This window comes from Notechis scutatus, chromosome 5 (genome assembly GCF_049901735.1).
Source record: "Notechis scutatus isolate UNSWTSFEM ecotype Mainland chromosome 5, rNotScu1.2, whole genome shotgun sequence".
NCBI classification, from domain to species: Eukaryota; Metazoa; Chordata; class Lepidosauria; order Squamata; family Elapidae; genus Notechis; species Notechis scutatus.
This window is the reverse complement of record NC_142013.1, coordinates 60,639,314-60,656,415: the sequence shown is the minus strand read 5'-3', so window position 1 is coordinate 60,656,415 and position 17,102 is coordinate 60,639,314. Positions and strand designations below refer to the sequence as shown.

Here is a 17,102-nt window from a genome sequence, read left to right as displayed (position 1 = left end):
AGAGCAGCAGAAAGATATTTTGGGCCACCTCCAACTGAAAAAATGATGAGAGTGGAGGAAACAGGTAGATCAGCTGTAAAAAGTAAAAGAAAAGCTGTAAAAAGTAAAAGTAAGCACATTTTTCATGGGCATGCTGCAAAGTGGCCACAGTTAAGAGATGGATATGAAAGAATGGATCACACATCACCGTAATAATGCCTTCTCAGTTTCTACAAAAATAATATATGAAGCCAAATGCATTACTGTAGAGAAAGGCATTCAGGATTTTACTTGATCACCATCGCGGAACTACAGATTTATGAGATGTGGCCTTGCTATGCGCACCAAAATTGCACAAAAAATGCCAAAAGAATATGAATCTAAGATTCTGTCTTTTCATAATTTGTAATTTAATCTAGGTAGAAAAATGATTTTGAAATTAGCCAGATTGGGAATATGGATGAAGTCCCGCTAACCTTTGATGTGCCTGTGATGACCCGGGGCATGGCACAAAAGCAACAAAGTCACAAAAATAGGTAAACTCCCTTTAATACCTCTAACTTGGCCCCCAATGTCCAGTTATCCTCGGCTGGAGATCAAACTCTTCCAAAAACAGTCTATAAATGGAAGAAATGCAGTCCGAGCCCAAAGAACAGATAAATTAGAAATAAAAAAAACCAATATAAACCATGCTAGAGTAATTAACACGACAGGCCAGGATAATAAATTGCAGACTTTCAAAAGATAACGAAGCACACTGAGTTGGGAGGACGCCAAAACCCAGATAAGCCTTTACAAAAATAATGCACGCTTTGCTTCCAGATGGTGCCGTGGGCAAACACCCTTCTTATATCCTGTTCTCCCAGCTGCAACTAATGAAAGGGATCAGGGCCTTTTTCTCTCCCATAAGCCACATTGCTCCCTTCTCCGTTCCTCCCTGCGTGGCCTAGGATGAAGAGGGGTTGCCCTGGATCTTCCTCTGAATGCCCAGCTCGACTGTGCCCTTCCCCCATTTCTTCTACAGCCACCGGAGCCACACTCCCACTCCCTGTCAGCTGCTCAATCTCCCCCTCAGAATCAGACTCCAACAAGGGCATGACAGTGCCATCTAATAAGACTGTTGACTGTTGATCTGAAAGGTGCCAAAACCATAACCGTGAAAATCTCAGGACATGAGAAAACATATTACATGGTGTGTTGTCCTACTGTGCAGATGGCACCCAATTGCCACTGATGTAAATTTTCAAAAGGAAAACCTTTCCAAAATAAGAGATTCCACAAGGAGTTGTTGTGCATGTTCATGAGAAAGGATGGATGGACGAAAATGGAATGAGAGTATGGGTTGAAAAAGTGTGGTCCAACATCCTGGAGGACTTCTGAAAAAACTGCTTTATTAGTGCTCAACCAGTTTAGAGCACATATTAGTAAAACTACAAAAAAGAGATTTAAAGAAGTGAGGACTCATCTAGCTGTAATTCCTGGGGGTCTTACCAGCCAGTTGCAACCTCTTGATGTTTCCATCAACAAACCATTTAAAGTCTTTATGGAGAAGAGTGGAACAAATGGATGGCTGTTGATAATCATAATCTGACACCTACTGGACGAATGAAACGGCCCACTATCACTCAAGTTTGTGAATAGGTTAAAACAGTAGTTCCCAAAGTGGGTGGTACTGCCCCCTGGGGGGCGGTAGGATGCCTTAGGGGGGCACTAAGAGGCAAGGGGGCTGGCAGGGGTTGCTAAGAGGTGGCAGGGGGGCACTGGAGGTGGGCCCCTCACAGGGCGCAATTCAGGGGTGAGATTCTACTGGTTCATTGCCGTTCCCAGTAGTTTGGAGAACTGGTAAAATGGGCCCCTGGCTGGCCCTGCTCCTCCGTTCCCTGCCCAGTCAGTCCTTATTGCGCATGCACAACATCGCGCACATGCACAACAATCGCTGACAGCCACAGTGGCGCACTGGAGAAGCCGAGCAAGCAAAGCCGGAGGTCAGTAATTTTTTCTGCATAAAGCATCCAGACGTCGTGTTTTTTTTGGTGCAGCTGGAGTCCAGCCGTACTAGAAAAAACACGTGGCATCTGGAGTTTGTTTGCAGTGAAAATTACTGACCTCCAGCTTTGCTCTGCTTCTCCAATGCACCACCACCACTGTGTTCTAGGCACCAGCCATGCACACTCACCCCATTAACTGCTGCACCACTCCGCTCAGACTTGCTTGGGCAAGTCACTCTGGTGCAGTGGGCTCAATGGGGTGGACCTGTGGGGCCGGTGCCTAGAATGCGGCCACAGCAGCACATTGGAGAAGCAGAGCAAAGCCGGAGGTTGGTAATTTTCTCTGCAAAAAAAACTCCAGATCCTGCATGTTTTTTTCGGTGCGGCTGCAGTCCAGCCGCACCGAAAAAAACACATGGCTGCTGCAGGCATTCGCGACAAGGGCGATGTGGGCTGGCGGGGAGCCCAGTGACAACAATGGCTCAGCCCTGGCTTGCGTTCCCTGGCAGCCAGCCACGGGAAGAAAGTAAAGTCATGGCCGTGGGACAACCAAAGAGGTGGTTGTGGGGGAGGAAATGAGGAGATTAAGGGCCGGGGCCTCTGAAAGGGGAAACGGGGTGATGCAGGATTAGCCCAGGCCTTTGACAGATTAGGCCACACCTGCCTGGGCAGAAAATAGGTGCATAGGTTAAGGAAGGGATAGAGAGAGAGGAAAAGAGAGAGAGGGAAAGAGAGAAAGAAGAAAAGAGAGAAAAGAGAGAGACGGGGAAAGAGAGAGGGAAAGAGAGAGAGAGAGAAAGAGAGAAGAGAGAAAGAACAGATAAGAAAGTAAAGAAAGAAAAAGGAAGAGAGAAAGGAAGAGAAAGGAAGAAAAGGGATAGACAAAGAAAGAGGGGCAATGGAAGGAAGGGACAGAAAGAAAGAGAGAGAGAGAAGAGAGAGAAAGAGAGGGAATGAGAAAGAAAGAAAGAAAGAAAGAAAGAAAGAAAGAAAGAAAGAAAGAAAGAAAGAAAGAAAGAAAGAAAGAAAGAAGGAAAGAGGAGAAAGTGAATGGGATATGGAGGTAGGGAGGGAGAGAAAGAGGAAAAGAGAGAAAGAGAGAGAAAGAGAGAGGCAATGAGAAAGAAAGAAAGAAAGAAAGAAAGAAAGAAAGAAAGAAAGAAAGAAAGAAAGAAAGAAAGAAAGAAAGAAAGAAAGAAAGAAAAAAGAAAGAAAGAGAGAGAGAGAGAGGGAGGGAGGGGAAAATGAATGAGATATCTAATCTGACCACCTGCTTCAGCAGGGTTAGAAGGGAGTGTGTGTGTGTGTGTGTGCGCGCGCGTGCATGGCTGTCAAAACTCCAAAAATAGGTCAAGAAGCTCTGGGGAGGTCAGTCATAAATTAGAACAGTTACTAAGCAACTGGCCATTAAGTGAGGACCACTTATACGTATTTGGTTTGCCAGTCACATGGCCACCTAGCCATGCCCACCCAGTCACATGACCACCAAACCACGCCCATCCAGTCACGTGATCACCAAAACACACCCACCCAGCAAGCCACGTTCACCCAGTCACTTGACCACCAAGCCACGCCCACAAATTAGGCCAGCTCACAGAACCAGTTAAGAATTTTGAATCCCAACCCTGGGTGGGGGGCACTGAGGATGAGTTTGTAGCACCAAGGGGATGGTGGACTGAAAAAGTTTGGGAACCACTGGGTTAAAACATCATGCACTCAGTGAAGGACAAAATTGTTGCACAGTCATTCAAAAAATGTGACATTAGCAATGCCTTAGATGGAACTGAAGATAGAATACTTTATTCTTTATTGGCCAAGTGTGATTGGACACACAAGGAATTTGTCTTGGTGCATATGCTCTCAGTGTACATAAAAGAAAAGATACATTCATCAAGAGTCAACAATCATAAAGTATAACACTTAATAATAGTCAAAGGATACAATAAGCAATCTAATCATACTAGGAAACAGTAAAAATTGTTAGGATACAAGCAACAAGGTTACAGTCATACAGTCATAAGTGGAGGAGATGGGTGAAAGGAAGGATAGTATCATATACTAAGATAGCGAAGAAAGTGATATCAGTGAGTGTAAGCAACTGAGCTTCCTAAATTCTGACACTAGCGATGATGAGTTCTTGGGGTTTCCAGAAAATTAGAAGAGTGCTTGAACCTTAAAGACTCTCCTCATTTGTTAATGACAGTGATGATGGTTCTTAATACCGCTGTTGACTTTACATAGCTGAAATATTACTCTGCTATATTTTATTAAATATATTACTACACCATTTGGTTCAGAGTATTTTTTTTCTTATTTTCCTCCTCTAAACCTAGGTGCGTCTTATGTTCCTGTGTGCCTGATAGTGCGAAAAATATGGTATATGCCCTTCTTCACTCTCCTTTCCTTTCCAATTGAAGATGACTATTTTAAAACATGCATTTCATATCCTTGTGGACATTTTATTCATATTTTTGCATCATAAATACAAGTTGCAATTCTATAAAATGACACATGGACTTTTATTTCCACCTATGTATCAGTACTTAGGGTATAAATTGAAGGTACAAATACTTCATTTAAGTTACAATGTATGAAAATATGTCAGAGATGTAACAGCTTATTAGTATTTAGAGCTAATTAGCATTAAAATTAAAACTACACTTAATTATCCATAAATGTGTTCAAATATTAATCTATGAATGTTAATGATGGCCATGAAATTAATTGACCAGAAAATATCTTTCTCATGTGCAACTTGATTCTCTCAATCTCATAAATTTATATCAAATGCCAAATTGAACATGGTACATAATAATTCTATAATATTCAGAAATATTGATTTTACAAACTGCTTAAAACTTTCAAATTTCTCAAATTTGTCTTTATTAAAAGCATTGATTAGGAATGCTTCTGTTAAAAATGAGTTCCATTTTTCAGGAAGATGAAAACCTACAATTTGGACATATAACTTTTTTTTAAAAGAATAAACTGAATTCCTAAATCTCCAGCAAATTATTTATATTTTGATTCACATGTTGGTTACTGCAAGCAAAATCCTATTAAAAATTCATTCATTATCAAATCCTAAAAAAAATCTGGGCAAAATGTACTTGGCAAATGATTCAGTGACTTTTATGGCCCATTATTTAATTACAGAAATTAAGGACTGCAATAAATTGGATTACTGGGAGAAAAGATTATTTGGAATCTGCATAGGCATGCATTTGTTGGCAATTTGTTCAAGAAGCAACTTTACACCCACACACAGTCCAAATCACCATTTCTCTTCCAAATATAGCTCATTGCATAGTTATTAGCAGCTATTGCTTGTATAAAGCCCACATTCAGGCCCAGTTTCCCATTGATGTAAGGCTGAGAAAGGCCTCAGTTTATCAAATTAAGGTCATAATCTGTTTTTTCTTCGGGTAACTAACATTCTGATAAATCATAATTTTGTAGAACAAAATAATAGTCTTACAATATAATTATAAGAAAAAAGTGGCCAAATTCATATACAGTTCAGAAAACTCTCTCAACATGAAGGCTTTTATTATCTTAACAAGGATATTAGAATAGAGGTAAGACAAGCTTCTCTTGGATGGAAATTCCAGGTTTTTGATGCTGTTATCAAAGAATGCCTCTGCCTAAGTCCAATATATACCGTATTTGCCGGCGTATAAGATGACTTTTTTGCCCTGAAAAAGATGCCTCCAATTGGGGGGGTCGTCTTATATGCCGAGTCGTCTTATACGCCGGCAAATAGTAATTGGGAAGCACTGCGGCTGCCGCGGCTGAGGCACTTTTGCGCACCGTGGAAGCGAATCCCGTGAAGCCGAAAGGAGCAGCCAGCCTTCTCCCAGCTCCCAAGGAAGCGAGGCTCGCACCGCCGAGCTCCGCTGAGGTATCCGGCTGGGGCTGTCAGGAGTTGTTACCGCTGGCGCGGCTCGCGCTGCCAGTCCGCGTTGCCTCGGGAAGGGAAAGGCAAAACCAGGAGCCGCTGCTGCCATTGCAAAGCGCCGCCGCGGCTCTTCCTTTTTGCCTTTCCCTTCCCGAGGCACGCGGGACTGGAGCTGCGCGAGCCGCGCCAGCGGTAACAACTCCTGACAGCCCCAGCCGGATACCTCAGCGGAGCCCGGGCGGTGCGAGCCTCGTTTCCTTGGGAGCTGGGAGAAGGCTGGCTGCTCCTTTCAGCTTCACGGGATTCGCTTCCACGGTAGACAAAAGTGCCTCAAAAAAAAAAAAAAGTGCAAAAGTGGAAGGCGTGCGGAAGAGGGGCGAGTATATAACAAACTATATTTTGAGTGGAAATGTTTGGGGGGTCGTCTTATACGCCGGGTCGTCTTATACGCCGGCATATAAAGTACTATATCAAGAAGTTGCTACCAGACAGATGGACCATTAGATTCAATATAAAACAGCTTTATAATCTCATGCAATGTATTTTGAAATTATATTATTATTATTTATTATTTATATTATTATTATTATTATTATTATTATTATTATTATTATTATTATTATTATTAATATTATTATTAATATTAATATTATTAATATTATTAATATTATTAATATTATTATTATTGAGTTACTGTCCACCGAAGCAGAAAGCTGCTACAGGAAAACTTCTTCTTTGGCATATAAACAAATAATTTACATACCTGTATAGATCAAAGTATGATTTCTCCCACAAGCAACTAGTTTCACTTTTTCAGGTTTTAGAACTATGGATTAAGGACACAAAAGGTTATTATTATTATTTTTGTTTTAATAATTATAAAATGAATTGTTGTTGAAATCTGCTAAGTGTCCAAATTTATTGGAGATTAATTTTCCAATCATTATTTATCCCAGCATTTCATAGCACATCATGAGTAAGCTGGATTTTCTATTGAAGTCCGAATCATAAAAATAATTTAGTAAAACTGCAATCCTCTAAACATTTACCTGCAAATTACTGAATACAGCACAACCTATTTCTCCATAACTACACAGAATTCCTAAAAACAATACTAAATAGGGAGACTTGAAGTCTTAATGTCATATGATATCTAAAAGTATTTGTTATGTTGGAAAACTAGAAAGATCACATCTATTCTAAAACCTGACACATAAGTTAAAGACAAACCTTTCACACAAGTTGGCTTCCTGACAGTATTCTTTGTTCCAAGGCCTAGTTGTCCCCAGTTGTTGCTTCCAAACATGTATAGTTTACCATTTTCTGAAGAATACAGATATTAAAGAAAATAAGTGATTGCCAATGCATTTGTGTTAAGATATACCCAATATTTTCCAATTTATTAGACACAACTGTAGAAAGAGACATAATAACCATGTAATAAAGACTACGTCTGCAAAATGTTATATATATCACTATCAAAGGTTGTGCTTAAATAAACATCTTTTTTCTATTTCTATGCACTGTGTACATTTCATTATTTTTGGTCTTAGAATACAAATATTAATTTGCAAATATACATAGAAAAATAAGTGTTCGTAGAATAAATGAGTAAATCATTCTGAAAATATGTACATTCATATTTTAAAAAATGTATAGAGCGTAAAGACCGGCCTCTCCGCTCTTCAAAAAATAAGTATAGACTCTTGAAAACTTTGTATTTCAAAAGGAATGTTTTTACTGAAGGCAGGTAAAAGCAAATCAAAATTCAAAGCAGGATCTGAGATCCCTCAGGGCATGCAACTAGGATAAAGGGAATTAGAGACCCCTCCCAACAATCCGGTGTGGATTTCACTAATCCACAGGTGAGAAGATATTATTATACCAGTAACTCTGAGAAAGCAGATAAGGAAAGTTTCCCAGAACTATCTTCTGGTGCTGCAATCCACCCCTCTTCTTCCCTTGCATCTCCCCAAGAGGTGAGAATTTTCCAAGCATCTGGGGTGCCAGGCAACGTTTATAAATCGTGTTAAAGGTTATACAAAAGACAATGTAAGAAATAGGATATTTAGGATACATAGAGAGGAAAAGAATTAAATGTATCAAATCCAAACCACCCTTTCTTCCATCAAAGAATAGCAGATACACAGATCTGACATACTGCCCTCCTCAAAAAAATGGAAAATCCACCTGGAAGACATAAAGCATATATTACATTAAGAATTAGGATGGTTTGCGAGTGTATTTCAGGTGGAATTTCCATAAACATTGTTTTTTACAATGGGTTTTTTTACATGTTTTTTGGCTACCCATTTGTTTTGGGAGGAGGGTAGATGTTTCCATGCTACTAAGTATTGTGTGGAGCCATGGTGAGTGGGTGAGTCAAGGATATCTTTAATTTCAAAATGTTGTTTCCCTTCCATCATAAAGGTGGTTGGAGATGTGGGAAAAGGTGGTCTGATCTTTGAAGTGATTTCTGCTTTGAGTAGGCTGCAGTGAAATACTGGATGAACCTGTCTAAGTGTCTTAGGGAGTAGGAGTTCTACAGTGACAGGGTTGATGATTCTGGAGATGGGAAATGGGCCAATGAATTTTGGTCCCAGTTTCTTAGAAGGTTGTAATGATTGTAGGAACTTTGTAGATAAATATATGCAGTCCCCAACCTTGAACGGTTGGGTTCACTACGTTGTCAGTTTGAGCTTTAAAAGCTGCTCTAGCCTCTTGTAGGGCTAGTCTGACCACTAGCTAAGTGGTTTGTAGATTGTTCATCCACTCCTTAAGGGAGGGGATGTCAGGTTCCTTGGTGGGTAGCTCTGGCATGGGGTTAAATTCGTGTCCTGTGGCTACCTGGAATGAGGTGAAACCAATGCTACTGTGTACCAAGTTATTGTAAACTACCTCAGCAAAAGGTCAGTCCAATTGTTCTAATATCCCATTGGTTCTCTATGTCACCCCATTTGTCTGGAGGTGATATGAAGAGGAAACCCCTGGGTGGAGCCTAATAGATTTAAAAAAAAAAACCACAAAAATTTGGAAGTGAATTGTACACCCCGTCTGAGATAATCCATTGGGGAGCTCCATGGAGGCGATAAATTTGTACTAAAAACATTTTTGCTTATGCCTTGGCTGTTGGGATCTTCTGGCCGGGTATAAAATGGACCTGTTTTGAAAAAAGGTCCATTACAACCCAAATGACTGTGTTTCCTGCACTTTCAGGCAGCTCCACTATAAAATCCATAGAAATCTCTCTTCAGGGTGCTGAAGGTTCTGCTACAGTCTGTAGAAGTCCTGGGGATTTTCCTTGTCATTTTTTGCAGCTGCGCAGGTGGGGCAGCTAGCAACCTAGCTCTCAATGTCTTTTTTAAAGGATGGCCACCAGAATTGTCTTTTGATGAGGTGCAGTGTTTTTACAAATCCAAAATTCCCAGCTATTTTGGAGTCGTGGCATCATTTCATGAGGTCCAGTTTCTGGCTGGCAGTGATGTAAAGTTTGTTCTCTACCCAGGCTAGACCATCTTTAAGTAAGCAAATATTTTTCTGAGCTTGAAACCAGTCATCCTTAAGTAGTGCATCCTTAAATTTTGAAGCCATTGTGTTGTCTGCAAGTGGTTCTTTTTTTCCTTGTGCTCAGGTGATTACTTTGGCGGCTAATTGGATTGGTTGGAGTATGGGTTTAATAATTTCAGTCTTTTTGCTGTTGTACTGGGGTTTCCTGGACAGGGCATTGGCCAAGAAGTTTTACCCTCCTGGGAGATACTTGAGAGTGAAATTATATCATTTAAAATATTGCGCCCAACATACGTGTTTGGGGGAGAGTTTCCATGTTTTCAGGGCTTCTAAATTTTTATGATCAGTCCAGACTTCGAAGGGGATTTTGCCCCCATGTGGGGAGGGCCCATCACACTGCATATGCCTCTTTCTTCCATATGGCCCAGAGGTGGTATTCAACCAGTTTGCAACTATTTGGGTGAACCGGTAGCGGTTATTTGGCGTGGGTCACCGAACCGGTGGTGACCCCTGGCTGGCCACACTCCCAACCTGGTCTCCTGGTCGCTCACTTGCCCCGATCGCTCTCCTACCTTTCTGTTCCCCACATCCTCTTTCTCCCTGGGGGGAAAGAAAGGCATGGATGCTGCAAGTATCGCTTTCCCCTTATTAGTTAAAGTGCCTGGAGTGAGAAGGAGTGCAGTCTGACAGAGGGGGTGGGGGAATCCACTCCAGTCTTGGAGAAATTTAAAGAAGCTGCTTCAAAATGCATGTCTGTTAAGCTACAAAAGTGCTCCGTGTGTGTGTGTGTGTGTATATATGAGAGAGAGAGAAGAGAGAAGAGAGAGAGAGAAAGAGAAAGAGAAAGAGAAAGAGAAAGAGAAAGAGAAAGAAAAAGAAAGAAAGAGGGAGAAAGAGGGAGAAAGAGGGAGAAAAAGAAAAAAATAGGAAGAGAGAGAGAGAGAGAGAGAGAGAACTCTGTGCTATTATTTTTAATTGTTCCATTATTTATCATGTGTTAATATTTTACCCTGTCCCTACACCTAGAGTGAATTTTCTGCCTTTCTTTTGCCCAGGGCTACCACATATTTTTCAGGATTTACATGCATTCAATGTCAATAGTCCAGAGCATAAAATACACATGTGTTTAACAAGAATTGAAAGGGACTTTTGAGGTCTTCTAGTCCAACCCCCATTTCAGGCAAGAAAACTGAGGATGCCAAACTCTGAGTTGAGATCCTGGGAAAGGTGTCAGAATAACAGAATAACACTTAGAAAGGACCTTGGGGTGAACCCTATACCATTTCAGAGAAATGGCTGTCCAGTCTTTTTTTAAAAACTTCTAGTGATTGAGCACCCAGAACTTCTGGAGACAAGCAGTTCCACTGGTTAATTGTCAGGAATTAAATTGAACTGTCAGGAAGTTTCTCCTTAGTTTTAGGTTGCTTCTCTCTGTTCAGTTTCCACCCATTGCTTCTTGTTTGCATTCTGCTTCTTTGGAAAATACATTGTCCCCCTTTCTTTGTGACAGCCCCTTAAAAGCCTGTTGCCTATCACACTCTTGGGTAAAGTATGTGAGCCATTTCCTCCTTTCAGTGGTCCATGAAAGTACATCTATAGTATGCAGATAATAAAGTCAAAAAAGGTGAACAACATTTTTACAGAACGATAGATAAGTTGAGGCTGAGTGACAAGGAATGGCTGGGAGGGGAGGGGCCAGGTGAGGCACCCCTTGATGTGAGTGACAGAGTTGGCCATGCCCACCCAGTCACATGACCACCAAGCACACCCAGTCACATGACCACCAAGCCACACCACCCGGTCATATGAGCACCAAGCCACGCCCACAGAACCAGTAGTAAAAAAAATTGAATCCCACCACTGATATGGTCCATCTTTGCTCGATTTCTGTAAATTTCTTGGAAGTATAAGCACATGGTTGCAATTGTCCATGTTCATTCCTTTGGAGTAGGGCTGCTCCTACTGCTAAGTCACTGGCATCAGCTTGGATGACAAATGGTTGCTCTGGGTCTGTTTTAGGATTTGACAGAATAGTTTTTTAAGTTTTTCAAATGCCACTTGGCATTCAACCGTCAATTAAGGGGTTGCCTTGGCTTTGGTTCCCCCCCATTTTCATTTCTAACAAGCTCGTAATGGGGAGGGTGATATTCACAAAAGCTGGAATGAACTGTTTGCAAAACCCAGAAACTTTGTAGTTGTTTACAGGTTTGGGGCGGCCCCCAATCGATAACAGCATTTACTTTTTGTGGGTTCATCTCTATTCCCTCATGGGATATTCTGTATCCCAGGGAGTCAATTTTGTCTTGATGGAACTCTCATTTAGAGAGTTTTGAATTTAGTTTGGCGGCTTGGAGTTTCATGAGAACTGCTCAGACTAATTTTATGTACTCTTCTTTTGTTTCGGTGTAAATTAAAATGTCAACAAGATAAACTAAGACCCCTTTGTACAAATGTTCATGTAGCACCTCGTTAATTAGTTGCATAAATAGGGCAGGGGCTCCTTGCAATCCAAAAGGGAGTATTTTGATAGGTCAAGAGAATGATTTGGAAAAGGATTTCACTGGATTTACATGAGAAATTGGTTGATGTTTTAAAATTTAAAAGAGAAATACAAATGATAAATCAACAAAGTGACCTGGAGAATTTTTACAAAAGAATTTTTACAAAAGTTTACAAAAGAGGCTTCTTAAAGTCTTGAAGAACCCTATGGAATGGGACAACCAAGAAAAGAAATAAAATCCTATGATAGTATTTTAATGAACTAAAGATTAAGACTGCTAGAAATAAAAGGAAGGAATAGTTAATTGGCTTATTTGATCAAGGTTAAAGCAAAAGATATTGTTATTTCTGACAATCCTTTCTGCTGGCTTCAGGACTGAAAAGATAATGCTTTATGGTGTTGTTTAAAAATAAAGGATAGGATATGCAATGGAAAATTGTAACGTCTTAGAGTGGGTGAACAGTCACTAAATGTGTTCGTACTTGTTTTGATGAAGATTGGATAAAGATGGGAAGACTCTTCTTTATCTGTTCTTTTTCTCTATTATATTCTCAGTTTCTTCTTTTTCCTTGCACTTTTTATTCTTTTTCTTTTCTATAAGTTTAAATGTGTTAGATTTTACTATTATAATTAAAATTCTTAACAAAATGGTATCAAAAATGAAATGCAGATGATATGATTTCTAAGTATTACTCTTGGGAATTATGTTGAAGTCCACTGTAGGAAAGAAAGTGCTTTTAGATCTCCTTTGGGCTTTAGTGCAAAATATTCTTATATTCTTCAAAGAATCTTACTAGATTCTTTACTGTGCATTATTAACATTTTACAATTGTTTATGTTTTATAAACCTATTTATATAGAGATTTATCAGGTAGCATGTGATAATATAGAATAGATTGTACTTGAATTATGACAATTGAACCCAAAATTTCTGTTCCTAAGCAACAGTTATTAAGTGAGTTTGGCCCCATTTTATGACCATTCTTGCCACAGTAGTTAAGTGAATCACTGCAATTGTTAGTAACAAGTTTGTTAAAGGAATCTGGCTTCCACATTGATTTTGCTTGTCATAAGGTCACAAAAGATGATCATGTAATCCAGGGATGTTGCAACTGTCATAAATATGAGCAAGTTGCCAAGCATCCAAATTCCGATCACATGACCATAGGATACTGCAATGGTTCTTTGAAAAATGGTCATGTCACTTTTTTCAGTGGGGTTGTAACTTTCAAGTCACTAAACGAATAGCTATAAATTGAGGACTATACTGAGTTAGCTTAAATTATACTATTTTATACTAAAATAGTTGATGCGAGTGATTATTAAGTTTAAAATTATTTAACAAAATGTTTAATAAAAATAAGAATGGACCTTGTTTTCTTGTTGTAAATACAAAATTCTTGTTATTCTTTTAAATTATATTCCTATGACATATAAACTGATATATGGACAAGAGTATTTTCTGGATCCTATTTACAATTACAAATGACTGTCCAGTCTCTTCTTAAAAACCTCCAGTAATGAAGCACCCACAACTTCTGAAGGCAAGCTGTTCCACTGGTTAATTGTCCTCATTATTAGGAAGTTTCTCATTAATTCCAGGTTGCTTCTATCCTTGATTAGTTTCCATCCACTGTTTCTTGTCCTGCCCTCTGCTGCTTTGGAAAATAAATTGACCCCTCCTCTTTCTGACTGCTTCTGAAATACTGGAATCCTGCTATCATGTCCCCGCTAGTCCTTCTTTTCTCTAGACTAGCCAAACCCAAATCCTGCAGCTGTTTTTCATAGGTTTTAGTCTCCAGACCTTTTAAATCACTTTAGTTGCTCTTCTCTGCACTTTTCCAAAGACTTAACATCTTTTTTTGTAATACGGTGACCAAAACTGGATGCAGTATTCTAAGTGTGGCCTTTCTAAGGCTTTATAAAGCAGCACTAATACTTCACATGATCTTGATTCTGTGCCTCTGTTTATACAACCAAGGATTGTTTTAGCTTTTTTGGCTAATACAATTTGGCTAGTCAAGGTTAACTTTAGAACTGGGCTTGATGATTAGGAAAGCCTATTTTATCTAGTTCATTTTACAATAAAAGTGTCCATTTCTGAAAATGTTAATTTTCATATAATATTACTATCAATACAATCTTCACTTAAAAAATCAGAACATTGAAACACATGGTTCTAAAATCTTGTTACACTAACCTGTAACAACCGATGTATGTTCATCTCCACATGATATGTATAAAGGCTTATCATTTTTAAACCAAAACTTGCTAGGCACATTTTCTGCAAATTTGCTTTTCCCAAATGTGAATATAGCACCTGATTCTAAAAAGAAAACACATAAATATTAGTCTGAAATTAATTTTATATAATTCTACTAACAACTAATTTTGCCACCTAACGTCAAAATAGTGGCAATGTATACCTTTCTTTTTCAAAGTCTTAATTTTGCCCATATAGATACAGACATTTATTCCATAATTAACTACTACTTACATCCCAATAACTAACAAATAGTATCACATAAAATACTGGCTGGTTGATATATGTTTCTCCTTTACATTCAGAATACAAGTAGGATGAAAATACAATATAACTGATCATTAAAGTTGCAATAAGCCAAACAGCACTGAACCTAGTGGATTGCTTTTCCTTAGTCTTTTACAGAGATGCATTCTCTCTACCATCTTATACAGCTTCTATTGGCAGCACAAAAATCTACTGGTTCATTAATTAATAAGGGTGCAATAGGAAACATAACCAGAGGATGCTGTGCTCACACTATGAAGTACAGCAACTCCCCAAAATTTCCCGAGTACACCAAAATAATTATTCAAAAAAGAAGAAAAAGGCAACAGAACATCCTATTATATTCACGTTTTTCTACATTATTTTCAACACATATATTACAAAGCACATACTGTGTGTATTCTGTAGTTCAATGTCAGCAGAGTTAAAGATTTCAACAGTCATGAAAGGCCTTATGCTAGAACTTTAGCTCTCCCCAGGTTTTTAGAAAGAAGCAAATCAAATTGCCGTACAAGAATCCTAACTAGAAACCTGAAACCTCAAGCCTCCTTCATCAGTTCAGTTATATATGCCGCAAAGTCGGCAACCTATGAAAATTAAGGTTATTTGAGGCAGAATGCAGACCAAACTTTATGCTTTTACTCCACAAGCTGAAAAAGGAGATACTCAGAAGACTCCCATATTGTAAGAAGGCAAAAGCCATGACTGAAATACACCCCGCCTCCATACTTTGCAGCGGCGGGCTCACGGACTAAAACCTTCAAGGACGCCTTCCGAGGAAACGAGGTCCCATTACAATAGGGTTGAGCCTCAAGCAGCAAGCAGAGGAACAACGAGAGCGGAAAAGAGATTAGAAGCAACGGGGCACCCGCACCGCCTCGCTCGGCAAAGCCCTGAGACGGCGCCAGAAGCGAAAAGGGGCTGCCGGCACCAATCAGCTAAACTTCCCGAAGTGAGTACTCACCGGGTACCTGCTGCTCGGACTCCCCCATGACGGACAGGAGGTGGGAGGAGGCGGTGCCAGGCTGGTAGATGGACCCAACAAGCTGCCCCGAGCCCGGAAGTAAACAAATCTCCTGCCATTAGCAACGAAACCCAGCTCTACCATAGAGTACTCGTAAGGCTGCATAGAGCGTAAGTGGTGGGCACCATAATAAAGCACCATCCTCCCCTTGGCCTCCTTGTCCACCACGTAGGAATATCTAAGGCTCGAGGCCCAGTTTAAACGTATGAGGAGCCGGGCTTCTTAAGTTAATAAATAAACTCCATAAACATGACTCGAGAGAGGGGAGGCGCCGTCGTGCACGTTCAAATACATGCCTGTAGAATGTAGATAATTATGGCTAGTAGTGCAGTTAGGTAAGTCTAGATTCTGAACAAGCAGAAGTGAGCATATTAGATCGAGATACACAGATTTACTTCAAGCTGTCACGAAACCATTGTAAGATTACACGACAAACTACTACTAAAACTAGAATCTTATGATATCTCTGGACACCTACATAACTGGATAGAAGCATTCCTGTCAATCAGACAACAAATGGTCAAAATTGGGAGTGTCCTATTAAATTCTGTACCTGTTGTGGAAAGGGAACTTCAGAAGACAGTAGTGTAGACACTGAATTCATGGCTACCTTTAATGGGCTGGCTATTCCCCTAAAAAAAAAAAAAAAACAACGGCCCTCAAGGGGAACCCATTGTCACCATTCTTATAGGAGTGTGGAAAGGAAACTTCACAAGGACAGTGGTGTCACCCAAGCAGGAAAAGCCCAAAGGGAACATCAAGCCAGCCATAAAACAAACTTGCATAGGAAAAGAAATCAAATAAAAGGTATTAAAGAAGCTCCTTAGACAAAAGCCCAAATAATTAAGAAAACTAAGGAAACAAGAAAAGAAAACCCTTACAAACACAAGACATGCCAAATCAGCAAAACAAACAGACAAAAGACACAAAATATATTGCAAAGGAGACAGACAGGAGATTGCCACAAAACAAATATAAGAAACCATTAAGCAAAAAAAAAAAGGATTAGGACAAAACCGATAATCCAATCAAACCACCCCACAAAGTTTGCCTTCTGCACCCCACGGAGTTTACCCTCCAGCGGAAATGAAGACAACCCCTGACAGGATTTAAAACATTAAGAAATACAAACACAAGCACACACACACAAAATGAGAAAAAGGTATAAAAATCAGGGACTTACCATACAAAGGTAGCTAGCCCAGAAACGCAGACTTCTTGCTATCTCTCGCCTTCCTGAAAAATAAAAAGATCCAGCTTTCAAGCAGTTGTCTGAATCCTTGCACCAGAGCTCTCCCAGCGGAAAAATCGAATCCTCAGAAGAAAGGCATTTTGACAGCCTTACAACAATTGGCGACCATGAAGGTTTTCCAGCCAACCCTGCCACCGGACCGGGCCCGCGGATCCAAACCCAGCCGGCATGGACCTTCTTTGTCCAGGGACAACATCCACGGACCCAGCCCGGAAGGCATAAGGGTAGTAAAGGGAGTCCTTGGGCTTTTCTGCTCAACAGCTGCTTGAAAGCAGGTGAGTACCGCTTCAAATTTATAATCTTACTAGTGAGGGGAGTGGAAGCGTGAGTGTACCAGGTGTGTGATTGTGGGTTTTCTCTGCGGAAACAGCGAGACCTCACCTCCTCCGTGATTGCCAGCCGCACCCCAGCCAGCTGCTAGCTC

At 40.1% G+C, this 17,102-nt stretch overlaps 1 protein-coding gene across 8 annotated transcripts in view; it reads right to left on the bottom strand.

Moving 5' to 3' along the window:
• Window positions 1-15,478, bottom strand: part of RPGR (retinitis pigmentosa GTPase regulator) — an 86,519-nt gene extending 71,041 nt beyond the window's left edge. For 2 of the 8 annotated variants that reach the window (XM_087966835.1, XM_087966836.1), the window contains exons 1-4: window positions 15,367-15,477; window positions 14,073-14,198; window positions 7,096-7,188; window positions 6,629-6,691 (exon numbers count right to left, since the gene is read on the bottom strand). In XM_087966835.1, the coding sequence (XP_087822961.1) occupies window positions 6,629-6,691; window positions 7,096-7,188; window positions 14,073-14,198; window positions 15,367-15,394 (310 nt within the window). In that variant the 5' untranslated portion in view covers window positions 15,395-15,477. The other 6 variants (XM_087966828.1, XM_087966833.1, XM_087966829.1 and 3 more) reach the window with 5 other exon arrangements.
• Window positions 15,479-17,102: the final 1,624 nt, after the last annotated feature.